This window comes from Pectinophora gossypiella, chromosome 20 (genome assembly GCF_024362695.1).
Source record: "Pectinophora gossypiella chromosome 20, ilPecGoss1.1, whole genome shotgun sequence".
NCBI classification, from domain to species: domain Eukaryota; kingdom Metazoa; phylum Arthropoda; class Insecta; order Lepidoptera; family Gelechiidae; genus Pectinophora; species Pectinophora gossypiella.
The window spans coordinates 10,249,154-10,276,786 of record NC_065423.1 but is presented as its reverse complement, the minus strand read 5'-3'; the positions used below and the strand labels follow the sequence as shown (position 1 = coordinate 10,276,786).

Genomic DNA, 27,633 nt, shown 5'->3' with positions numbered 1-27,633 from the left:
CCTCAGATATTGTTTTCTATTTAAACATATTTTTTTTAGATATCTTTTATAATATATATAAGTAACTTAAGCTCACGACTATATGTCAATTGGCAATAGCCAGAGGTTTCAAGATGATGATGATGATGTGTGATCCAGCCGATTTCGGCTACGGCGACTGCATCAACTCCGACGTTCATGAGCTCGCATGTGGCTTATACAGGGTGTTAGTGACATCGTAACGAATACTAAGGGGGATGATTCAGACCATGATTCTGAGTTAATATCCAGTGGAATTTTCCGTCGCGAAATTCATGTCTTTTTTTGTTTTTTTTTAAATTATTTTTAATATTATACTTTACAGACTCAGAATAATGAGCTGAATCATCCCTCTCAATATTCGTTACGATGTCACTAACACTCCGTGTAAGCCATACAAGTAGGCATGGGTGTTAGTGACACCGTAACGATACTGAGTGGGATGATACAGACCATAATTCTGAGTTGATATCATGTGGAATTTTCCGTCGCAAAATTCATTATTTTTTAAGGTTTATCAAAATTATTTTCAATTCTATACTTTTGCGACGGAAAATTCCACTTGATATCAACTCAGAATCATGGTCTAAATCATCCCTCAAAGTTTTCGTTACGATGTCACTTACACCCTATATAGAGATGGTAGTCCTCCTATGTACTTCTGTCTTTCTTCCTGTTAAACATCTTATTGTCTTCCTCTTGTACTTTTAGTTTAAGCACCCCAAGATACATCGCAAGATGAACTAAGTACCCACACATCACAAAGCTTAATATAGATACATTGGCCCCGATTCCTGCAGACACCGCCTAATTTTATTTTAAGTTATATCCGTCATTTTCATATCCGTCGAAAAGGAAAGGGACGGATGATTCACAGCTCTTAATTTTAGGAAGAATGAGTAAATGAATGAATAACCCGGGCGAATCAAAAGGTACCTCGCTGGTATGCAATCCGTTTGACGTGCTGTCTACTTAACTGTGACGGGTTATTGACGGATGTAAAATTTTTAGACGGTTGGTTTAGATTTGTGCTTAAAATTGACGTGTGTTCCATTAATTTTATGCTTGTCGATTACCCGTCCCTTTCCTTTTCGGCGGATAAGAAAATGACAGATATAACTTAAAATAAAATTAGATGGTATTTACAGGAATTAGCACCATTGTTGTTTTATTGCGTACTTCGGAAGGCACGTTAAGTCGTTGGTCCCAGTTACTACTTACGGATGTAAGTATCCACGTCAGGGACCTTTGGCGGCTCAATAATAACCCTGACACCGGGGTTGATGAGGCTGGTAATCCACCTCACAACCCACACGAGAAGAAGAGAAGAAGACTTGTTTTATTCATTTTTATTTTATGGAATTCGTTTTATTTAATTAGGTATGTATTTAAATGTTTGTAGAGGTATTCTGTAAATATAACAGCACTAGCTTTTGCCCGCGACTTCGTCCGCGTGGCGTGTTATAAAAGAGAGATATTTGTGTGTGTGAAAGGTTAAGAAATGCTTAATTTAATTACAGCCATAATTAAACTTTATATTTACTAAGGTATGCATGCATGCTAGATTGAAAACATCTATCTTACGCGGTTAAGATTTTTTCATACAAATGTTTTTTCCCGCTAACTCCCGTTTCCGTGCAAATTTTGCAATGTCCTGTTGTAACTAAGTTTTAAGTTTACTAAGGTACCTGCATGCCAAATTTGAAGCGTCTAACTTAAGTGGTTTAGATTTTTCATACAAAAGGATTTTCCCGCTAATTCCCGTTCCCGTGGGAATTTCGGGAATTCCTTTCTTAGTGCACCTCTACGGTAGCTAATCTACGTCCCTTCCAAATTTCAAGTGCCTGCGTTTAGCCGTTTAGGCTGTGCGTTGATATGTCAGTCAGTCAGTTTCTCTTTATATATTTAGAAAAAAAAAAATCTCTAGAACACCGTTAACGATAAAAAATATTGCGAAATTTTATGTTATAGGCGTATTAATTTATCTTAAGTGCGGTTTTCACTTACACAGTTGGTTCGACCATTATAGACGGCGATACGACTCACCATCTATCACGTTGGTCTAACAGAAATCTCGGTGAGGTGTGAGTACTTACTTAGTTCATCTTGCGATGGATGTACCTCTGACTACCCGAATTGGTATATAGTCGTCAGCTTATGTAATGTTGTTATTTATTATTTTTTAATGGAATATATTTTATTTAATTAGGAATAATAAAGTATTATGTAAGTAAGTATACTGTAATAATCTCTAGAACACCTTAAACGATAAAAATATTAAAAAGGTTACCTACTTTTAAAATATTTACCAATTTTATCAAGTGTAACCAACCAGTTACTTAGATATATTTAAGTTTTGAGATTCACACGAATGGTTTCGCGGGCGGAAAGCTGATAACGAATATTTTCGTTAAATACATAGATACAAACATACTAGATAATTATATACGTGAATAATAAAAATATACATGGAGATTAGATTAGGTTGAAAGACTTAATTAATTATATTGTTTTGTATGCAAATTGTTTACATGAAAGGTATGGAGATATTTTGAGACCTAGGGAAGAGTATAATATATGATATTTTTTATACCAAAACTCACCCCTAAGGGGATGAAAGGGGGATGGAAATAAGATGCTGCGCGCGATAATCGGTCTTCAATAAAACTACGTCAAAAAAAGCGTCGATATATTACATGTACATAATTCGTGATAGCCCTGTTCAGAAAACGCGTGACTTACATCGTAGAGTACCTAATAGGTTCGAATTCCGGTTCGGTGAAATCGTAACATATACTGAGGGGGATGATTCAGACCATGATTCTGAGTTACTTTGATATATCAAGTCGAATTTCCTGTCGAGAAATTCATGAAAATTTATGTGTTCTTTTTTTATTTATTTTCAGTCCCATACTTTTGCGACGGAAAATTCCACTTTATATAACTTAGAATCATGGTCTGAATCATCCCTCAAAGTTTCCGTTACGATGTCACTAGCACCCTGTATACTGTACAGTCATGAGCAATATAATGTATACGTATCCAAACCACGATTCTGAGTTGATATCAAGTGGATTTTCCTGTCGGATAATTCATAAAAATTTGCATTTTTTTATTATTTTCAGTTTTTAGTCGTCACTTTTGCGATGGAAAGTTGCACTTGATATCAACTCAGAATCATGGTTTGAATCATCCCTGAAAGTTTTCGTTACGATGCCACTAGCACCCTGTATACTGTACAGTCATGAGTAATATAATGTACCCACTTTAGGACTCTGTCGCACTGACATATTTGACATTTAGTGAGACTTACAGTTCAATTTGTTAAAAAAGTTAATGTGCCATGGTACCAAAGTGTATACTTAATGTCCGTGACCGTACACCTCTGCCTACCCATTTGGGGATGCAAGCGTGATGCTTGGTGTGTTGGTGTGTTAACAGCCTTCGTGGTCTAGTGGTAAGAGCGTTAGGCTCACGATCTGGAGGTTCGGGTTCGATTCCCGATGGGGACATTGTCGAAATCACTTTGTGAGACTGTCCTTTGTTTGGACTTTTCAGGCTTGAATAACCTGATTGTCCGAAAAAGTAAGTTGATTCCGTGCTTCGGAGGGCACGTTAAGCGGTTGGTCCCGGCTATTAGCCGTAAAAACACCTCCACCAACCCGCAGTGGAGCAGCGTGGTGGAGTATGCTCCATACCCTCTCCGGTTGATTGAGAGGAGGCCTGTGCCCAGCAGTGGGACGTTTATAGGCTATTTATGTTATGTATATATAATCACAACATAACATATAAGTACTGTTCACATTCCCACTCAATTTAATTAACTAGGCTTTCAAAGGTAAGTATGCGTATTTTGTATATTTCCTTTCCTTCCTTCACGTTTTAGCGAATTTCAGAGAGCCCCGGAAATCAATATCTTCGTCTTTACTTTAGGTAATGAAAACCACCTTAGCCCGTTTTTGAAAAATCATGTTCAAATGAAATTCTTGTTACCAAAACCACGCAATAGTCAAGCTAATTTCTCTCTCTCTTTTTTTTATTTAAGAGCTGCGCTCTTGTCGGTGGAGTAATCGCCATTCCTGTCTTCTTCCCGCCAAATCCTTCACCTCCTGATACGACCCCTTCCTCTCTTCCCTTCAATTTTTCCTTCTATGATGTTTGTTATAAATGAATCGTGTCGTATCAGCCAATCATATTTCCCCTCCGGTTCTCTATAGTCTTCATTATGGTTCTCTTTTCTTCAACTCAAGCTAATTTCAATAGTAAGTCAATTAAAAATCTTTATTTCCACTTCAAAAATTTCTATGCGAAATATTAAACAGCCTACGAGAACAATGAGTACCACCTTAAATCATATCAAATATATGTACTTTATTGCACCGAACTAAATTTCAACAATCAGACATAACACATGAATACAGTAGGTACAATTTGGGTGGCCTTATTGCTTTAGAGCACTTTCTTCCAGGCAACCACTACCAGGAAGCAAACATTAACCAAACTTGGATACGAGGCTGATTGATCTAAACCGATTATATGAAACTAATTACTCGTAACTAGTACTCGTAATGTGGGGTTAAAAAAGCTACATTGAAGCAATTCATCTAAAAAGCAACATTTGCGCATATACTTAAAAGTATTTTTTTAAGAACGTCTAGGGCCCTGTGCCGAGGTTTTTCTTGCAGCTTCTTTTCCGCGGCTATACAGGTTGTGAGAAGCTGCAGTAGTTTTAGGCGGATGAGACGTTCGTTATGTAAAAATTGACGATTCAAAGTGTAACTATGTTAGCTACTGAATAAAGATATTTTTGAATTTGAATTTGCGCCTTGTCAACAAATGACAAATTGCAATAATAGGCTACTTGACAACCTAGTCAAATGAGATACTTTTTTCGAAACGTCAAAACGTCAGAACGTTTTTTTTTTTTTTTTTTTTTTTGACGTGACTTATTGTAGATTTGCCGCAGATGGCATTAACTACGTCAGAACGAATTCTTCGTTGTTTGTATGGAAACACTGTCCTGCGACGTCATCAATAAAAGCTGTCAAACGTCGTACTCATTGTTACCTAATTCATAAATAAAATTCGAAAATAAGACGAAAAGTAAAATGAGATTGATTTTTGATAATCTTAGACTGGCTTCTATTTCTAGATTAGCATTTAAAAATAATAATAATAAAAAAGTTTATAATTTATCTTTGACCCAGTCAAATACTTATATCATTTTTTTTAATGTAATTATGTTGTCTGTTTGTAACTTTTTATGGGCATCGCCTGAAATAAATGCTTTTTATTTTATTTTATTTTTTATTGAAATACCCTATTGTTAAAGTAAGTAATTGTCTCAATTCAGCCTTTTTAACCGTGATCTATAATGCTTCTAAATTTAAACATCTGCAACAAATATGACTGTTTATTTGTTGTTCTAGGACCGAGCGGGCGTGAGAACGCCTGCGCCGGCGCGACGAGCAAACACACAAACATATTCTCCGCAGTGAACAACTTCTTCGCTGATTCGCCGCTGGTGAATCAGCTCAAAGGGATCATGGTGAGTTTCTAACAGATTTCATTATGAAAAAAAAAATAGGATACCATAAAGCTCCGTACTAAAAACTCTCGTCATGACGTGGGAGTAAAAGAGACAGAGATAGAGGCTGCAAAAGATCGCGAGGAGTGGGAATCTATTATTCGAGTCCTACATCCGAACAGGGAATAAAAGGATTAGAAAAAAAGAAGGCCATGTATGTATTGCCGCAGTATTCCGTCAATCAAATAACGATCATAGTAGGTATAGTAATAATTATAAAAGCTGGTTGGGTGGTAAGCATTAAAACAGCAGGGCTTCACATACGAACACTGGTGCTAATTCCTGTAAATACCATCTAATTTTATTTTAAGTTATATCTGTCATTTTCTTATCCGCCGAAAAGGAAAGGGACGGGTAATCGACAAGTATAAAATTTATGGAACACACGTCAATTTTAAGCACAAATCTAAACCAACCGTATAAAAATTTTACATCCGTCAATAACCCGACACAGTTAAGTAGACAGCACGTCAAACGGATTGCATACCAGCGACGTACCTTTTGATTCGCCCGGGTTATTCATTCATTCACTCATTCTTCCTAAAAATAAGAGCTGTGAATCATCCGTCCCTTTCCTTTTCGACGGATATGAAAATGACGGATATAACTTTAAATAAAATTAGGCGGTGTCTGCAGGAATCGGGGCCACTGTATTGTCTTTGTAAACACTAATGTTGTTAACACGTCATAAATATAATGGATAGAGTGATAGAGTGAGAAACAGTGTGATAAGACAGAGATGTGGTGTAATAGACGATATAGTGACTAAGATTGAGAAGGGAATGTTAGGTTGGTTTGGACACGTAGAGTTTATGAAGGATAATAGAATTGCAAAAGCCGTATATAAAGCGAAAGTTGATGGTAGGGCTGGCAGAGGAAGACCGAGAAGGACTTACGATGACCAAATTGGAGATGTCCTTAGAAAAGGTTTAATACGATCTACTCTGAACCGGCGTGCGTGTATGAAGCGATTGATGAATGTGGAGGAAGCAAGAGAAGTGTGTCAGGATCGAAGCAAATGGAATTCTATAGTCTCTGCTTACCCCGGTGGGAAATAGGCGTGAGTTTATGTATGTATGTATGTAAATATAATGGAATTGTACTGAGGTCTTGGATTACATTGTGAGAGAATAAAAATACCAATGTATGACAGGCAGACATGGTTGCAGAGAGATAATAGGAAGAAGTATAACGTCACCTAGTTTGACATTATGGTAAAGGGCCATATTTAACAATAATAAGGTCGGTTTTTGTTTGATTGGTGGATAGATGTATACCTCTCGTATGATGAGTGTCTGGTAGTAGTGGTGTGTATGTCGCAGTCGGATTGTATAATCCGCTGTATTACATTACGGCTAGCTGTTTTTAAAAACAGGGCCGTTTTGTAATGCGGCGGTTCAACGATTAGCCGTATTGTCATTGCGATACGTTCTCCAATAAAGCGGTCCACGTTTAGCCGCATTGTACTACTACTTAAAGTAGCTAAACTTATGATCAGTATGATTTTATGAGCTATACAGCTCAGACGTAGTCTGGAAAGTCCGTCATTGGCCTGTGTGCGGATGCTGCGGTGCAGTCGATCTGACGTCACAGCCTTTATACCTTAATTACCGCTTCTAGCTCCTGCTGGCAAGTGAATGTGACAGCCCTAATGAGTTTCTTTAGGTAAGTACTTGTCATTAGTGACTAATCACTCTGTAAAATGTTCGAAGCGCTCGTAAGGAAGTTTGTATGATATTATAATGTTTAGACTGAAGTAAGACTGAGAGGGTAAGGTAAATTAAGCTCAGCCGCTGGTGGGGAGCGGAGAGTTGCCGTTCTATACATAGCATTATTTCTTATTCTATGGTATTTATCATCATCATCATCAGCCGTACGACGCCCACTGCTGGGCATAGGCCTCCCCCAAGGATCTCCACGACGATCGGTCATGCGCTGCCCGCATCCAGCGGCTTCCCGCGACCTTCACCAGATCGTCGGTCCACCTAGTAGCGGGCCTACCCACTGAGCGTCGTCCGACGCGTGGTCGCCATTCAGTGTCCCGCCCACTGCTACTTCAGCTTTGCAATTCTCCGAGCTATGTCGGTGACTTTAGTTCTCGTGCGGATCTCCTCATTTCTGATTCGATCGAGCAGGGAAATACCGAGCATAGCTCTCTCCATTCGACACCGAGCCTCCTCACGAGACCCATAGTAAGCGGCCACGTCTCACTGCCGTAGGTCATCTATGGTATTACTACAAAACAAAATAAAATAAATAACTTAATGATATTTTGGTTGATCAGACGAGACAAACGAGTAGCACGGGAGGGGAGCCGGGGCCTCCAGACGAGGGTCATGCGCATCGCCCCGACAGCCGCGGACCACCCTCCCTCGCCATCAGTCCCTCGGAGAGGTAAGTTCACAGTTTTAAACTACTATCAACAAGCAGGGCCTGCACAACAAACGCGCCGCGCGCTTCGCAACTTATACCGGCGGTTTCCACCAATAGACGCACCGAATGCTATCTACGTAGATAGACGTTGTACGGCTATTGGTCGAAGCTCTCGGTCTAATTTGCGGCGACGATGTTTTCCTTCACCGCTGAGCACGTGATAATCATTTATGATCCAAACATGAATTCGAAAACAAATCGGCTATCATTGGTTTAGGCCTGTTCTGAATTCGAACCTGCGATCTCAAATTGAGAGTCAAGTGTTCTACCAACTGGGTTACCAAGGCTCAATTAATCTACAGTCAGCTTTCTATTATATTTCTTTTTGTAGGTATGTAAGTACTTACTTATGTCTAATTTAAAATATTCATTGGCCCCGATTCCTGCAGACACCTCCTAATTTTATTTTAAGTTATATCCGTCGTTTTGATAGTTGATTCGGCTTGCAGTATCCTAGCCAAACAAAGGACAGTCTCACAAAGTGATTAGAACATTGTCCGGGAATCGAACCCGGACTATATTGAGAGTCTAACGCTCTAACAACTAGACCATGGGGGCTGTTAAGACGTTAAGCCTAATTGGAATAAATTTATTTTCATGACAGTTTCCAAGGTCCCTTTGCTCAGAATCCCGGAATTCTTTCGCTAACAAGCGAAACTTTTACCGGGCAATAAATAGGGTTAAAGATAGGGCCGTATTCAGGGTTTGGCAACAGGGGCACAACCAGCCAAGCTTTTTTATGTAGTTTTTAAAGGAACCTCTATGGTATGGATGTAGAGGTACCTCTATGGTGCGCTCCGTCTATCTGTCTGTTTTAAACAATTGCTGTTTCGTCTTCGATACCTACGGTCTTCAGTCTACATCGAAGCATTAAAAAAAACTGAAAAGTAATTTTATTATCAGAAAACAATACAATGAGGCATATAAAATAGGATGGGTACTTATATTAAGAATATATCCAAGTGAACAGAGGTTCCCAAACAAGGCGGAGCCTGTATCTTGGGAAAAAAAAGAAACAATATTGCTATTTGTTACTTGCGCATGAAAAAGTAACATACATACATACATAAACTCACGCCTATTTCCCACCGGGGTAAGCAGAGACTATAGAATTCCATTTGCTTCGATCCTGACACACTTCTCTTGCTTCCTCCACATTCATCAATCGCTTCATACACGCACGCCGGTTCAGAGTAGATCATATCGTAAAAAGTAAGTGACGATGATATTGATTCTTCTTATTCCATATCACTATAAGGTTTCATGCGTATCAATAGTGGCTCCAAGTTGTCTTTTGATACTTACTTGTGGCTCTGCCCATCCCATTAGGAATTGCAAGCGTGACTTCATGTAAAGTATATATTGGTGCTAATTCCTGTAAACGCCATCTAATTTTATTTTAAGTAATATCTGTCATTTTCTTATCCGCCGAAAAGGAAAGGGACGGGTAATCGACAAGCATAAAATTTATGGAACACACGTCAATTTTAAGCACAAATCTAAAACAACTGTCTAAAAATTTTACATTGGCCAGTAATCCGACAGAATTGTTGACAGCATACGTCAAATAGTTTGCATACCAGCGAGATACCTTTTTGATTCGCCCGGGTTATTCATTCATTTACTCATTCTTCCTAAAATTAAGAGCTGTCAATCATCCGTCCCTTTCCTTTTTGGCAGATAAGAAAATGACAGGTATAACTTAAATTAAAATTAGGAGGTGTCTGCAGGAATCGGGGCCGTGAAGATTGAGCTTTATATTAAACAGTGGATCATAGCGTATTTTTCACATGTTAAAGTATATTAAAAATTTAAAATCACTAAACATTAGATAAAGCACACTCGTTTTGACAAAATTTACCATAATTTTTGAAAAAAGAACAAGTAAAATCTTTTTCCCGCGTCACTAACGACCGCCATGTTTGTTTACTAGAAGGTATCTTAAAAATATATAAGTACCGTATGTATAATAGGCATGAAATTACTATAAACATTTGTTCGGACGTTATCATAATCAGAGTTTTGCCACTCTGTTATATATATACGCTATATTTTAAAGTAGGTACTATTCACTACTACTATTCGCTACTTTGTATGTATTGTGAAACCCTTCGACGGCCCTGTCTGGAAGGGTTGAGAAGTTGAGAATTTGTATCGATTGCCCGTCAAGTACTTCGTGTGCCGTTCCTGAAGGGAATTCATGGCATCTCAAAAGATGTTTCATTACAAGATAACGTTGCCAAGAGCAACTTGAAATTCCTCAAGGATTCATTAAGTTAATCTACTTCTAATTTATACATGTTTTACAACAAATAAAATATTTATAAACAATAAAATAACATACAAAAAAAAAGAAAAAAATGCTGGGATTGCGAAAGCTATTAAAAAGTTGATATAGGTAGCTGATAACGACCTCCGTGGTCCAGTGGTTGAGCGTTTGGCTCACGTTCCAGAGGTCCCGGGTTCGATTCCCGGTGGAGATATATCACAAAAATAACTTCGTGGTCCCTAGTTTGGTTAGGACATTACAGGCTGACTGTCCGAAAGTAAGATGAGTCGTGCTTCGGAAAGCACATTAAGCCGTTGGTCCCGATTCCTACTTACTGATGTAAGTAGTCGTTACATAAGCCATGTCAGGGCCTTTGGTGGCTCTATAGTAACCCTGACACCAGGGTTGATGAGGTTGGTACTCCACCTCACAACCCGCACGATAGAAGAAGAAGAAGTAGCTGTTTTTTTCAGTAGCTAAGGACCTACAATCACTATTTGAAGAAAGGACAGTTTCCGGCCAAGTAGTTAAGGGCCAACTGCGGAAAATCTCAAGCCACGTCAAAAAAAAAGAAAATATCACACATAATATCACACACACACATACACACATAGGTATACACACAAAGTTAGTGGTAGCTGCCATGGTGGCAGCTTCCGAACCCGAGATAATAGATTATATATCGTAGGGCTATCTACACAACATACATATCTATCTACACACACAAACACACACACACACACACGCACACATATATACACTTCTCATCAAAAAAATCGAAACACCTTGCAAGTTTACGTTTTGTCAGGATTATCAGAAAAATGTGTACATTTAGGAATAAATGTTAAATGTCGTTTAATAGTGAGTAATAATAATGAGCTTATCAAATCTTAATGTTAATGTTCTAAATTTAAATGAATTTTTCATAGGTTTCGTATTTTGTTAAATGAGTCATTTTTATTCCGTATGGAGTATAAAGGAAATGGATAAAACAACACACGTAAATGAAAAAAAAAGCTAAAAAACGTTTATTTAATAACTTGTATTCCCTCCCCGAGCTCTAATTACTGCTTCCATACGGTTCTTCATCGATCGGATGAGAGTCACGATCACATGCTGTGGTATATTGTCCCATTCCTCTTGGATTGCATCTTGCAGCTGGCTAAGTGTTTCTGGGGCAGGATCTCTTGCTCGAATTCGTCTCTTTAATTCATCCCACAGACGTTCAATGGGATTCATGTCCGGGCTTCTTGCTGGCCATTCCATAATAGAGATATCGACTTCGTTAAGATAATCTCGTACGACGCCCGCGGTGTGAGCCCTAGCATTGTCGTGCATGAATATGAAGCCGTTGCCAATAAAATGTGCATAGGGCATCACATGAGGCTCGAGACACTCTTCGACGTACCGATGACAGTTTAGTGCAGGCAGACGTGGCCCAGACACGAAAGCAAGCTCTGTCTTACCGTCGGCGCTGATTCCTCCCCAAACCGTCCACGAACCGCCACCATAGCTGACCTTTTCTTCAATGCAGCATTGTGCATAGCGTTCTCCGTCTCTTCTGTAGACCTTGTTCCTTCCGTCGTTACCATACAGCATAATTTTACACTCATCAGAAAAGAGAACTTTGCTCCACTGTAGGTATGACCAATTTAGGTGCTCACGTGCAAAGTTAAGGCGCGCTCTTCGATGGTCTGCAGTTAATTTCGGCCCATTTGCTGGCTTATGCGGTACCAGTCCACGATCCTTCAACCTTCTTCTAATTGTAGAGTCACTTACAGCCACCCTTCGTACAACACGAAGCCGCTGCTGCAGTTGAAAAGCGTTAAGGCGTCGATTTCTTAAAGAAGTTGTTACAATAAATCGATCATCTCGCTCAGAAGTGACCCGATTCCTGCCAGATCCTGAACGGCGCGTGAACAAACCAGTCTCCCGATAACGTTTATAGACTCTATGAACAGACGACAGGCTTAGATGCAGTCTTGCAGCCACAACACGCTGACTAAGGCCAGAATCCAGCAATGCCACAACTTGGGCGGCTTCTGTGGGCGAAGTATCCATACGTTTTAGAAAAAAAACCTTTTTTCAGACGTCCCAAAGTCACAGTATTGAAATAAAAAACAAAAAGTTTAAGGATAGGCGCCAATTTTTAGTTTTTAAACGCTAAATGTACTCCAACCCTAAACACACATTTGTCTCAAAACAGTGATTCATTTCGTTTATAAGATAAACAAATGAAATTCTAATTTTGAATTTAGAATTTTCGCTTATTACTGTAATGGCCAAACTGCCAGCTATACATTTATGTATTTTTTTTCATCGTATGAATTCTTTTTTGTGTTAAATTCGGACAGAAACAATGAAAACGGAAGTGTTTCGATTTTTTTGATGAGAAGTGTATATATAATATATACACACACTTATAAATGCACCCATGCTTTAGGTATTTTGTATTCTTGTTGAAGCTTTATCCACTTAGATTGGTCAAAAAATAATAATTATAATGTGGTTAACTATAATTGGTTTCACAAAAATTGTACTCCCTTAATTAAACATAATAATATATAACAATGAACTGTTGTTAACCCGAATATGTAAAAATAAAATAAAAATAAAATTAAAATAAAGAAGAAAGGACATAATGAGTAACACATTGTCGCATTTTTACTGCCTTTACGTTTCGTACCTGCCACGTTAAGCCGGGTTGGAGGCTCGGAGGGCGTAATAAATAAAACAGAAAACGCGATCAATAGTTCCTCTTGCGTATATGAGGGTATTTGTAAAAATGTTCACGTAGCCTAACACTTAGGAAGGATACAATAAGATTCCCATTGACATTCAGAATTTGCCTTTCAACTGCTTTAAGACAGTAGTTAAACAAAAACTTTACAAAAAAGGTTATTATAAAGTTAGTGATTATTTAGAAGATATGAATGCTTGGGATTAACTGTCTGAGAACTGATATTAGGCAGCTAAATTACTCAATTGTATATCAATATTTTATGTTTATTTTTTTAAAGAACGTCTAGGGCCCTGTGCCGAGGTTTTTCTTGCAGCTTCTTTTCCCCGGCTATACAGGTTGTGAGAAGCTGCAGTAGTTTTAGGCGGATGAGACGTACGTTATGTAAAAATTGACGATTCAAAGTGTAACTATGTTACCTACTGAATAAAGATATTTTTGAATTTGAATTTGAATTGGAAGCACTCGACTATAAGCGCGGCTTTGTTGAAAAACGTTTTGTCTTCTAATTGCTCGTGGCCATTGAATTGAATTACGAACTTTGGGTTAGAAAAGGTGAATCTGATGATGAAGATTCATAGCTCATCATCATCATCTCCCTAGAATTATCCTGTTTTTCACAGGGTCCGCTTACCTAACCTTAAGATTTATTACATATTTTGTATGATTCCTTTGAATGTTTTCTGTATTTTTTATTATTTTTTTCTGTTTTAATGCGACGAATGGGTGCCGAGACAAACCTCTGTGGTTTAACGGCATCATTCAAACCATGTATTTAGTTTAAGGATAGAATGAAAAAAAAAAGACAGGTCCGGTTTTTTACAGAAGCGACTGTCTGTCTGACCTTCCAACCCGCGAAGGGAAAACCAGCCCAATATAAGTTAGATCATATACCTCCGAAATACATTTCTCGGGAATGTGGGTTTCCTCACGATGTTTTCTTTCACCGCTGAGCATGTGACAATCATTTATGATCCAAACATGAATTCGGAAACAAATTCTTGGCCTATGGTGGGATTCGTACTTGCGATCTCAAATTGAGAGTCAAGCGTTCTACCAACTGGGCTATCATGGCTCAATCAATCTACAATCAGCATCCGGATCTCCGGAGATCTCTTTTCGGAACCAAGAGGTCGTTAGTTTACGATCTGTGATAATTACTTTAAACGTTGGTTTTGGTAGATATTTACTAACATTCCCGACGGCCTATAATTTTCCTCACAGAAATTCAATTTAATAAATCGATTTGCTCAAGGCATCCAGCGTTTCAGTGTAAATACTTAGTACATAAAAGGTCACTCGGGAAAATTCTTTAGCAAATACATTGTTTTAAGTTTACGCGGTTATTATCATAATTAAAGCACATAATAACGGGTTCTTACCGCGTTTAAATGGGGACCTCTCATCATCACCCTCGCCATTTGAATGCGGTAGTAACATCCTTAACCAACCGAGCATATGACATATGCGACAATGAGCACATAGACGCTGAAATTAGCCATGTACAGGAGGTGCTTCGAAACAATGGTTATAGGATAGATGTTAGAGCCTTGCGGGCAAAACCAAAGGTCAAGACGACCGTACCCAGGGTTGAACGTCAGCCAGCATTTCTTCCATATCTGAAGGGAGTTACTGATAAGATAGGAAATATTTTAAGTAAATATTTAATAAAAACTATATTTACTCCTTCAAAGAAAATTGCACAGAGTCTACGTTCCCCGAAAGACTGTTTTCCGTTTGAGAGCCCCGGCGTATACAAAATAGACTGTAGTTGTGGTAGTTCGTACATCGGACAAACAAAACGGTCTATTTCTTGCCGGATTAAAGAACATATTAGTGCCATGAAGAAAAACGACGTGCAGAAATCTGCTATAGCTGAGCACGTACTGGAGTCGGGCCCTAACCACTGGATCGAGTTTAACAATCCACAAATATTATCGACAGAACGTCATTACATCCCCAGACTCGTAAAAGAGGCTATTGAAATCAGAAAACATAAAAATTTCAACAGGGAAGACGGGTTCAAGTTGTCGAGTATGTGGAATCCAGTAGTAGGTGTTGTAAAAAGCTTGAAACGGCCTAATGTGGTGAAAAAACGTGAGGACACAGTGAGTGCGGTTTGTCGTAGTGAGTTTCGTGCGAGTTCAGATGGTTCCGAACATTCCGGTATCAAAAACATAAACAAGCGGCAGAGAAAGAGGGTAGACAGATATGTCTGCCCGTAGAAAATTATGGATCTACCTACTCCACTCCAATCTCATCAGTCATCCCGTGATCATGGCACTTGCAACAGTGTCGAAATATCGGGAGTCTCATATCCCCATTTAAACGCGGTAAGAACCCGTTATTATGTGCTTTAATTCTTTAGCAAATAGTATATCGATTTTATATTTTGTCCCGGGGTCGACGTAAAACAACGATTCTTACACAGTCATGGACGAAAAGACAACCTAACATCCGTAGAAGGTAGAAATGTAGGTATATTGTACTTACTTACGTATATAGGTATACACCCACTTTCCAGCTATGTTTAAGTACCATACAATACAATACAATACAAATACACTTTATTGCACCAAAATAAAAATAAATAATTACAAAAAGTCTCTTAACTAAGTACATGGCAAATGGCGGCCTTATCGCTTAAAGCGATTTCTTCCAGACAACCATAAGGCGAGGAAAAATGTAAAAAAAAATTAAATTGAAAGATTGCGGGTAAACAATAAAAATGCAAACTATAAGTACAACTAGTAGGTTATTATTGGGAATTCTAAATCACTTTTCGCTCCATTGACCTCACCATTGACCTCGCCTCTGTTCGATCAACAGAGCTCCAAGCGATTTAAAATTCCCAATAATTATTTTGATACATATCTATATCACTTCATACAGAAAACCAATATATTTATAATTCCAGTCAATGATTCGATCGCACATACCTTCCAGATCTACTTACTATACTTTGACATAACCTGAGCCGATTGCTCCAGCCTTGCTAGAGCGTTGAGGTAAATAGATATGTCGAGGCTATTCCGACTGTTCCGTATCTAGACTGATGGCGATCACTTACAATTTTTAACGGGCAATCTGATTCGACAGTCTAGCAATTGAAAATCTACACACCTGTGTTTATTTTGAATTTTTTATTTTGATGTTTCGTTCTGGAATCATTTTTAACCTTTATACGTAGGTCAGCAGCCCTCGAAGAATTCATTTTACTACAGACTTTATTACATGACAGACGGCTCCGGAGTACACATGTGTGATGAAATTTATTAAACAGAAACATTCGTTGAACCTAAATAATGTTTGTCCTCTTACGAATGGGACTAAAGTTCACCGTCACGGTAAACTATTACCAAATTCAATTCGATGCATAGTTTGCGGTCCGTCAAATTGTGGAAAAACAAATTTAGTGATAGGTCTTTTATTACATGAAGACGGTGTGCGTTTTGATAACTTATATATTTATTCAAAATCTCTTTATCAACCAAAATATACCTTCTTAAAAAAGGTATTACAATTGGTACCAAATGTAACACTTGAAAACTATGCTGAAAATGAAGAAATTTTGAGTCCTCACCATGCTAAGCCCAATTCCATAATCATATTTGATGACGTAGCCTGCGAAAATCAAAACAACATTCGAGATTACTTTTCTATGGGTAGACATAAAAATATAGATTGCTTTTACTTAAATCAAACATATACTAAAATCCCAAAGCAACTAATTAGAGACAATACGAATCTGATTGTGCTGTTTAAACAAGATGACATAAATTTAAGACATGTTTATGATGAACACGTCGGATGTGATATGTCCTGGTTACAATTTCGTGAAATGTGTTCTAACGTATGGAAAAAGCAATACAGTTATGTTGTGATTAATAAAGACTGTGAAAAGAATGATGGGTGTTATAGGATGAAATGACAATGGGCACTTTTGTATGAAACTTGGTCCAAGAACCTCCACTGATGAGACGTATATGTATTGAAAGCTTATGCTTTCCCTATGATTCTGGCAAAGTTCTATCAGATTCTGTCCCGGGGTTCTTTTTTTACGGCCATGTTTGTCCTGGCTAAAAATGTGATAAAATACAGTGGGAGCTAAAATCGACTCAAGATTTGTTGCTGGATAACTAAGTCTACATAAATAATTATGTATCATATTGTATATCATTATAGAGAGGATCTTTTCCAGAATCCGAAACATAAAAAAAAACAAAAAAAAATCTTTTTGTAAGCGAATTATAGTCAATTTATATCTGCAGCGCCATTGTTTCTCGGTAGCTAAGTTCAAGTTTCATGCCTTTTACCCCTTCCAAAAGTATCTTACCGATTTTTTTTATATTGCTTCCGGAATTTGATCTGAGTGATAATAACAAGAAAAATAAATAGACACCTCTCCGACAGAGACCGCCTAAGCTATTGCCTATTGCAAGAAATCGTCATCATTAGCAAGTCATTACGGTATTGCATATAAGCTTATCAGCAACTTGGAACTTGGTCCAAGAACCTCCACTGGTGAGACTTGCATGTAATGATAGCTTATACTTGTCCTATGATTCTGGCAAAGTTCTATCAAAGTCTGTCCTAGGGTTTTTTTACGGCCATGTTTGTCCTGAGTGTACAGTAGTGGACTGCAAAATCACCTCAGGATTTGTTGTCGAAAAACTATTTAACTAAGTCTATATACATAATTATATATCATAATGTATATCAATTTTAAAGGGGAAGGTTATCAGAATCAGAAACACAAATAAAAAAATGCATTAAGTATGTAAACGACTTTTAGCCAACTCACGTCCGTAGCACCATTTTTCTCAGCAGCTACGTACGAGTTTCGCCCCTTCCAACCTTTCCAAAGAAGCCCAATCATTTTTTCCTTCTTCTGATATTGCATTCTTAACCTGACAAGTGACAACAACAAGAAATAAAATAGATACCATTCCGATAGAGGCCGCGTAAGCTATGGACCTATTGCAAGATAACGTACTCAAAGGCTAGTCATTATAATCCAACAGACGTAACATGATTAGAATGCGGCGGGACGGAAATGTAGTACATCGCCTTATGCGAAAGAGACGAAATATGTGTCTCTTTAACACTGACAGTATACAGCTTAGTACGAGAGAAACAAGAAATAAGTCATTCTAATCAAGATTCAATACAATGACTCTATTGTATACAAAAGAAACACATTTATTAAACAAGTTCAGGCAATAACTGGTGCAAAAGGCGGCTTTATTGCCAAGGTAGCAATTACTACCAGGCAACCTTACGTTTACGATACGTTTGTTGTACCATTCGGCATTGTTTATAATACAAGATATAAGCCTGCATTAATAAAACAAGATTGTGGTGAAAGAAAACATACTACATTTGCGTCCTCCCGCATTCTAAACATGTTACGTCTGTTGGATTATAATGACTAGCCTTTGAGTACGTTATCTTGCAATAGGTCCATTGCTCACGCGGCCTCTATCGGAATGGTATCTATTTTATTTCTTCTTATTTTTTTTTCTTTGTTGTCACTTGTCAGGTTAAGAATGCAATATCAGAAGAAGGAAAAAAATGATTGGGCTTCTTTGGAAAGGTTGGAAGGGGCGAAACTCGTACGTAGCTGCTGAGAAAAATGGTGCTACGGACGTGAGTTGGCTAAAAGTCGTTTACATACTTAATGCATTTTTTTTATTTGTGTTTCTGATTCTGATAACCTTCCCCTTTAAAATTGATATACATTATGATATATAATTATGTATATAGACTTAGTTAAATAGTTTTTCGACAACAAATCCTGAGGTGATTTTGCAGTCCACTACTGTACACTCAGGACAAACATGGCCGTAAAAAAAATCCTAGGACAGAGTTTGATAGAACTTTGCCAGAATCATAGGACAAGTATAAGCTATCATTACATGCAAGTCTCACCAGTGGAGGTTCTTGGACCAAGTTCCAAGTTGCTGATAAGCTTATATGCAATACCGTAATGACTTGCTAATTAATGATGACGATTTCTTGCAATAGGCAATAAATAGCTTAGGCGGTCTCTATCGGAGAGGTGTCTATTTATTTTTCTTGTTATTATCACTCAGATCAAATTCCGGAAGCAATATAAAAAAAATCGGTAAGATACTTTTGGAAGGGGTAAAAGGCATGAAACTTGAACTTAGCTACCGAGAAACAATGGCGCTGCAGATATAAATTGACTATAATTCGCTTATAAAAAGTTTTTTTTTGTTTTTTTTTTATGTTTCGGATTCTGGAAAAGATCCTCTTTAAAATGATATACAATATGATACATAATTATTTATGTAGACTTAGTTATCCAGCAACAAATCTTGAGTCGATTTTAGCTCCCGCTGTATTTTATCACATTTTTAGCCAGGACAAACATGGCCGTAAAAAACGAACCCCGGGACAGAATCTGATAGAACTTTGCCAGATTCATAGAGAAAGCATAAGCTTTCATTACATATAAGTCTCATCAGTGGAGGTTCTTGGACCAGATTCGCCCATTCTCCTTTGATACATTTATTGTCCTCGATTGAATTGGTATATTAAATACATCATTGGATTTTGGCTTTCATTTGCATACTAAACAGCACCGAAGTCAATCCCAAATGGAAAAAGACCTTAAACAACGAATCATAAAATCTGCATCTGCAGTGAAGAAAAAAGTGAAGATGATGAGGAATATTAAAAATAATAATGAACAAATTTTAGAAACTATTTTCGAACCAATATCCAAACCATTGAAGGAAATCGCAGCTAAGCCTGCGAAAGACCATATAAACGATTTTGAAAATAGTTTTAAAACTGAAAAAGAAGAATCAGTCGAAAGCGATAGTAGTTACGATTGTTCGAGCGAAGATGATTTAAAAGAAGCTACTCCTAAGCCCCCACTCCTAAGTACTCCAGTCAACGACTCATACGGCAGTAATAATTTTAGTAATGAATCATTCAAAACATTGGAGTCGGATTCAAGTCCACTTAAAAATGTATCATCGTGGTCTTTATCATCTGATGTTATACAAGATGTTCCTTTTGGATTAAGATATGATCGTGGAAAGCTTATGATGGGTATTACACGAGTGTCAGATGAAGAAGATGGTCTACATATTGGTAATCTTAATTTCGAAAAAACTCCAGGTTTTATGGAATTATTAACAAAAAAGACACCTAATCTGTCATTAGTTACAGAACAGGATAAACAAGCGTATAAGGTTGCGTTGCTTGAAACCAACGCGCATCGTAGAGACTATGATCAAAAGAAACCAATAAAGAGCAATAAGGGTTTAAAGTATTTACGTATTATAAAACCGCTGTTCAGACATTCAAAAGAAAGAGATTTTTCAAGTACCGAAAATCTTACACAAGGAAGAGGTCTTCCCCTGTTAAAGAAAGTAAATCAAAATACAGATTTCGTTTATTGGGATGATCCTAACGAATTGGTAGAAAGGTTAAAATTGCTTGTTGCATCCCGTGACGCTGGCAACACTGGGTTGGATAATGAAATTATTTCAATTATAGAAGAATTGCGTCAAGCTAATATTATTAAATAAAATAAGATATAATGACAAAATTTGTACAGTTGACTTCTATTTGTGCATTTGTTAACACAAAAAATGAACATAGATAAATTTGGTCATCACGTACATAAACGTTTACGTCTATCAGATTATTTCGAAGCATTAAATGATACTTTAGTGAAATCAGATACAGGAGACTTTGATTTAAAGCTCACACGCTTACGAGGACTACCTTCTCCGTCATTTAATGATGAAGCAGTTAATAAACAATACATTGAAACGAAACTGAAACAAATATATTCTACCAAAGAATTTGAACAGAAAGTTAAAAGTGAAATAGACTCTTATTTAAAACAGTTTAAAGAACAATTATATGTAGCTTTGTCAGCTAGCTATTATAATAAGCCTGAAATCGATAAAATAATTGCAACTATATCAAACAAAAATACCTCTAAAAAAGCAGCATGAGTAAACAGAGTATCGTGGAAGAACTACATAAACCTGCGAGACGGAATTTTCCTCGTCGACCAACAGTTATTAAAGGAATCGATGATTTATGGCAAGCAGACCTTATTGACATGCAAAAATTTTCTCATTATAATAGTGGTTTTAAGTACATACTGGTTGTAATTGATACTTTTTCTAAGTTTTCTTGGGCTATACCAATAAAATCAAAAGCAAAAAATATGATTGTGCAAGCTATGCTAAATATTTTAGATAGTTCTGCACGCACTCCTTCTTTTTTACAAACAGATCAAGGAAAGGAGTTTTTTAACGCTTCTTTCCAAAATTTGATGAAGCAGTATGGTATTAAACATTATTCAACATTTTCTACAAAAAAGGCCTCAATAGTGGAGCGATTGATCAGAACGTTAAAAAGTAAACTGTATAAATATTTTAGCTTAGAAGGCAAATATAAATGGGTGCCGAAAATTTTAAATTTAGCTGTTACATCGTATAACAATAGTGTGCATCGTACTACTAAATTTAAACCGATAGATGTAAATAAGGAAAATGAACACATTATAAAAGAAAACATCCTCAGTTCACAAGTTAAAAGAAAAAAAACAAAAGCAAAATACCAAATTGGTGACCAAGTACGCATTAGCAAGCACAAAAGTGACTTTTATAAAGGGTACACACCGAACTGGTCTACAGAAATATTTAATATAGTGAAAGTTAACAACACTAATCCCATAACCTATCATTTACAAGACAAAAATAAAGAAAATATTCTTGGTTCATTTTACGAATATGAACTACAAAAAACAAAATTTCCAGATGTGTACTTGATTGAAAAGGTTATTAAAAGAAAAGGTAATAAACTTTTTGTAAAATGGTTGGGATTAAATAAAAATGAGAATAGCCGGATTAGCATAAATGATTTGAAATAGGATGTATAAAAGAAAGATAACCGTTATATTGTCTCATTAAATTTCTATCAATGAAAGGAAGTGGTCTTCTAAATAACATAATAAGTAATTTGCCAGTCGAGTTACATTTACCAGGTTATCAATTCTGCGGCCCAGGAACAAAACTAAAGAAAAGATTATTGAGAGGCGATAGAGGAATAAATAAGTTAGATGAAGGTTGCATGCATCACGACATAGCTTACACTAACAAGAATTTAGATATTAGACATAAAGCAGATTTTGAACTAATGAAAATTGCGCGTCAAAGATTGAGATCGAAGGATGCAGGAAAGGGTGAGAAAATGGCTTCATGGTTAGTAAAGAATGCTATGAAGGCCAAATTAAAAGCCGGTGCTGGTATTAATGCATTTAAGAATGGCGTTAGTAAAATACGTACACATTTGAAAAAAATAAAATGCAAGGACAACAAAACGGCAATAAAGATTGCTTACCTAGCAGCAAAAAAGATCTTCAACAAGAAAAAAGGAGTACATTTACCGCGCTTAATTCCCATTCCAAAAAAGACTGGTGGAATATTACCATTGATACCTATATTTGCTGGATTATCAGCACTTGGCACTCTAGCTGGTGGTGCGGCTGGTATTGCTAAAGCAGTAAACGATTACAAATCAGCACAACAAAATCTTAAAGAATCTGAACGACACAATAAGATGATGGAATCTATTGCTATTGGAAAAGGGCTTTATGTAAAACCCTACAAGAAAGGGAGTGGATTATATCTAACCCATCCAAAAAACTGAAAAAGCGGCTACCCACACGAGCTCTAACCAATATCGACATATTAGAACATACTCAAAACTTGCCTTATTTTCGTGGTGTTTTTATGAGAGATAGTCTGCCAAGAAAGCCCAGAAAAATTGAATGCGCTGTTTTGAACCTAGATAGTTCTAAAAATTCTGGTACTCATTGGGTAGCTTACGCTAAAGTAAATAATTACTGCCAATATTTTGATAGTTTCGGTAACCTGAAACCTCCTCTAGAGCTAATTCACTACTTGAAGGACACTTTGATTAATTATAATTACTGTCAATTTCAAACATTCGGTACCACCAATTGTGGTCACTTATGTATTAAATTTTTAAAAAACTTTTGGAAAGAGTATAAAATAAAATGATACACAACACGTATTAGTATTCATTTCAACAATGGCTTTCACTCTGTCTATAACTGGATGCGAATCTACGTTGACGACATATTATTCACCAGCTCTGGATTTGAAGGGAGAATATGAGTGTGCATTGTTATATTTTTCGACATTTAATTCAATACCTAACATCGATTCAGAAAATAATATGTTCTTTTACGGAGAAAATGGAATTCTTCAACTACCGGAGGGTTCGTATGAACTCCAAGATATATTTGATTATTTAAAAAAAAACGTTAAAGATTGTGTATTAAGATTATCATCTAATAATAACACATTGAAAACTAAACTTTATAGTTCAAAAGACATACACTTTGAAAAGGACAATTCGTTTGGTGACCTATTTGGTTTTAGTAAAGAAATATTAAAATCAGAAACCTTACATGAGTCGCACTTTCCAGTTAATATTATAGCTACAACTATTGTGCGAATAGAGTGTGATATTGTTAGTGGCTCCTTCGTTAATGGAGTACCCAGTCATATAATTTATGAATTCGTGCCTAATGTACCACCAGGCTGGCAAAACTTAATTTATTTTCCTGTTAATCAAAACTCAGTTAGCCAAATAAATATAAGACTGCTCGACGCAAAAAACAATTTAGTTAATTTACGCGGTGAGGAAATACAGTTGTATTTACATCTCAGGAAAAAATGTTAGTTTACAATAAAACCACGACAACAATTCAAAATACTGTTAGTTTACAAAGCGCTTCGCGAAAAATAACACCTACGAAAAGGCTTAAAAAAATATCTAAAGAAAATAAACAATTTCTTAAATTAATTGGTTTATTAAAATGAATATTTTAAACGTGTTAGAGTCCCCAGTGTCTGATAACAGCATTGAAAGTTTCGAATTTCATTCCTACAAACCATATGTAACAAGTTTCAACAAGAACGATGAAATCCGGATCCCTATTAATCAGCAAGATTTGTATGTGTTGCCTTCCATGAGTACTTTATTCATAGAGGGTAAAGTAAACGTATACAAAAATGATGATAAAGCAACGGTTACAGACATACATTTTATCAATAATGCTATCTTATTTTTGTTCCAAGATATTCGTTACGAATTAAATGGAATAGAAATTGATAAAATTAAAAATGCCGGTATAACAACAACTATGAAATCATATTTGTCTATGAATGAAAATGAATCAAAATCAGCAAAAATATGGGGTTGGTCAATTAATGGTTCTAAGAATATCAATAGTGGAATATTTTCTGTATCTATACCTTTAAATAAAATATTAGGTTTTGCAGAGGATTATAAAAAAATCATAATAAACTGTAAACACGAGTTGGTTTTATTAAGAAGTAATACTAACTTAAATGCTTTACGACTGAGCACTGGAGAAGTAGTAGATGATATTATTATCACCAAAATAGTTTGGCGTGTACCTCACATTAAAGTTTCTGATCGCGAGAGAGTTAACCTACTGAAACATTTAGAGAGAGACCGTTCTATCACCTTAGCTTTTAGAAATTGGGATGTTTATGAGTATCCTTTGCTTCCTAAAACGCAAAAACATACTTGGTCAATCAAAACGTCTTCTCAAATAGAAAAACCACGCTTTATAATAATTGGATTACAAACGAATAGAAAACAAAATGTAAAGAGTTCTATGTCAGAGTTTGACCATTGTAATGTAACTGGTGTTAAAGTGTTCTTGAATCAAATATATTATCCATATGAAAATTTGAATGTAAGTTTTTCTGACAATAAAATATCTTTATTATACGAGTTGTATACAAGATTCCAACAGTCGTATTACGGACGACGTGCTGAGCCGTTGTTAAGTCTGAAAGAATTTAAAGATATTGCCCCCCTTTTTGTCATTGACTGCTGTCGACAACAAGAAACTTTAAAAGGCTCAGTAGATGTCAGAGTTGAAATAGAAGCTGACCAAGATATACCTGATCAGACTGCAGCTTATTGTTTAATATTAAACGATTGTATTTTTGAGTACAAACCTTTAAGCAGCATAGTAAAAAAAATATCATGAACACAAACATCATCTTCGTTGATCTTCAAGGATTTAAAGATATTAATAATAACTTTATTGTGAAGGAGTGTGCAATAGCAACAAAGGTGTCTACTCAAAATTTTTTAGTGAAACCACCCTTTGCATACTCTACTTTGTCAACTGAAGAAAGAAAACAAGTGAGGTGGTTAGAAAGGTATCGAGGACTATTTTGGAGTGAAGGTTTCGTAGACTATCGTGAATTTCTACGTTTAATACCAGTTTACTTAAAAAATAAAAATGTATTTGTTAAAGGTAGAGAAAAAATTAAGTGGATTAAAAACTTGTGTGTAGATTGTAATATTGTTGACATAGGAGAGGAAGGTTGTCCAAGTTTGATTAAATTGCATGAAAAATACTGTATTATTAAAAACTTAAGATGTGTTCATCATTTAAAACAGTGTGCACTTCAGAACGTTTTATGTTTAATAAATTGGTATATAGACAATAATGTGTATCTTTTCAAACATTTTTATAACAATAAAGATAAATGTGACTAAGATGATTTGTTTGATTTAATATTAGATATTAAGGTAGGCATGAAATGAAACATCTACTTCTTAATTCATTATTTATTACATATTGATGACAACGTTGTCTATTTTCATAACAACAAATTAATAAAAATATACAGTTTAGTAAATATATCAAACAAAAATACAAAATATTCCTTTAAAAACTGTAAAATATATCATCACTACTCAACTTTTTTGATATTTTGTTAACTATGCTTTCTGTTTGGTCGAAAATGTCATCAACGACGTCTTTGACAACGTACTGCGCACTTAACACAACACTGTCACTATTTGCTGTCTGGGATGATGATAATGCTTCTTCGTTCAAGTCCTGGATGGTTATTTTGATAAGACGAATTCCTTTTCTTAGCTCTTTTCTAATTACAAAAGATTGAAGAGGTTTATTTTTATTCGAGTTTCTTTTAATTTTGAGACAACTGTTTGTATTAGGGTTTTCGCCTATCCTTAAAGATTTCATGATAAATTAATAGTAGGTAAATTTCGCAATCCAGAAATCTGCGCAATCACCGGTTATCTGAAACAAAAGAGAAATAAATTAATATCTACTCGTTGCTATTACAAAAACACATCTTTGAACTTAAAACTCACTAACACTTACTATAAGTTAAATAAATAAAATTGATGACACGTTGTAGACCAAGAACGGCTAATTACTCACTAAATAAAAATTATGAATGCTTACCTGATGGTGAGTACGACTGGTGATGAGTCTGTACTATATTGCCTGAACTTTCGTTTCTTGCTGCCACTTCAGCACCCATTTGGTACATAAGCCGAAGTGCCTTGTATAGGATGTTATCATGTTCATTGTGAACAACGTACTGAGCTTTCGAGTTAAGTTTCACGTTTACTTCACTATCTGTCTCTTCCGCACGCAAGATTTCTAGCCTAATTATATATTTAGGGATTTCTGGGCTCATATTTATGATAACCGAAGCTTCTGGCGAAGATAATTGTTGCTGCCTTCTCGACATGATTAAGTAAATTGAAAATTGGACAGTAGAACTGGTTGATATGAAAGTAGACGACAGAATGAATTAATGATTTTAAAACACAATAAATCTGCTGAGTCTAATTACACTTGCGAAATCCAACTAACAGAGCATAATTTAACGAATAAGCAATAGTATAACTTATTCATTTTGTCATACAGGATTCGCCTTATAGCTCATGTTACAAATAACTGTATCAGTTGGACTGCTATGTAATTAATCTACCTACTTTTAAAATAACATGTCTCGACTTGTCCAAAAAGAAAATGAAACTTGTTTTAACTTGTTTAGTAGAATGGATGGTAATTTAAATAAAACAATAAACATAAGGTACATTAAACACTTTATTAGATTAAACTTACACTAAAATCTTAAGTATAAATCAAAACCTTACTCTAAACACACAAAAATTACAAACATAAACTCTCAACTGTTTCTCACTGGGTATAAACAGAGATTATGGAATTCATTTTATTGTTTCTTTTTGTTTCGATCCTGACATAATAAATACAATATGATTTATATAAACAAGAAACCTTTCGGTGGCACCTAATTTCTTAAATACTATTTACACATAATTACAATTAGATACATTAAAATACTTAAAGTAAAATAGACTCATGACCCCACGAGAGAGTAGAGATTTTGTCTTTTAATACAATGCGCTTATCGTCGTTAAAGGACAAAGCTACTTTTTTAAGCGACTGTGTAAATATCTCATGCTTCAGCGATTTAAATATCAGATTTTTCTTCTTTATTAAGCAATTATCTAGTAATACAGTCTTATAATCATCAAAACTAAGTTTTTTGATGACAGCTTTTTTGGTACCTTTAGCTTTTTTTAATTCTGTTGCTTCTGTTTTAATAGAGTAAAGTTTAGATCTTAAACCAACAAATTCAACAATAAGTTGCCCTCCTAATTCGTCTT

At 36.0% G+C, this 27,633-nt stretch overlaps 2 protein-coding genes across 2 annotated transcripts in view; one reads left to right on the top strand and one right to left on the bottom strand.

The window, feature by feature from the left end:
• LOC126376300 (neo-calmodulin) overlaps positions 1–27,633 on the top strand; it is a 49,276-nt gene that overhangs the window by 192 nt on the left and 21,451 nt on the right. The window contains exons 2-3 of the mRNA XM_050023625.1: positions 5,448–5,566; positions 7,890–7,999. Of these exons, the coding sequence (XP_049879582.1) occupies positions 5,564–5,566; positions 7,890–7,999 (113 nt within the window). The 5' untranslated portion in view covers positions 5,448–5,563. The remainder of the gene's footprint in view (positions 1–5,447; positions 5,567–7,889; positions 8,000–27,633) is intronic.
• Positions 25,833–27,044, bottom strand: LOC126376332 (uncharacterized). The gene is made up of 2 exons (XM_050023665.1): positions 26,396–27,044; positions 25,833–26,227 (listed from the first exon to the last, which is right to left on the bottom strand). Exons 1-2 carry the CDS (start codon positions 26,685–26,687, stop codon positions 26,217–26,219), a joined length of 303 nt encoding a protein of 100 aa, XP_049879622.1. The 5' UTR covers positions 26,688–27,044; the 3' UTR covers positions 25,833–26,216.

Bases quoted from the DNA above. Each gene is read 5' to 3' on its own strand.
- LOC126376332 (XM_050023665.1), bottom strand. From the start codon at position 26,687: ATGTCGAGAAGGCAGCAACAATTATCTTCGCCAGAAGCTTCGGTTATC.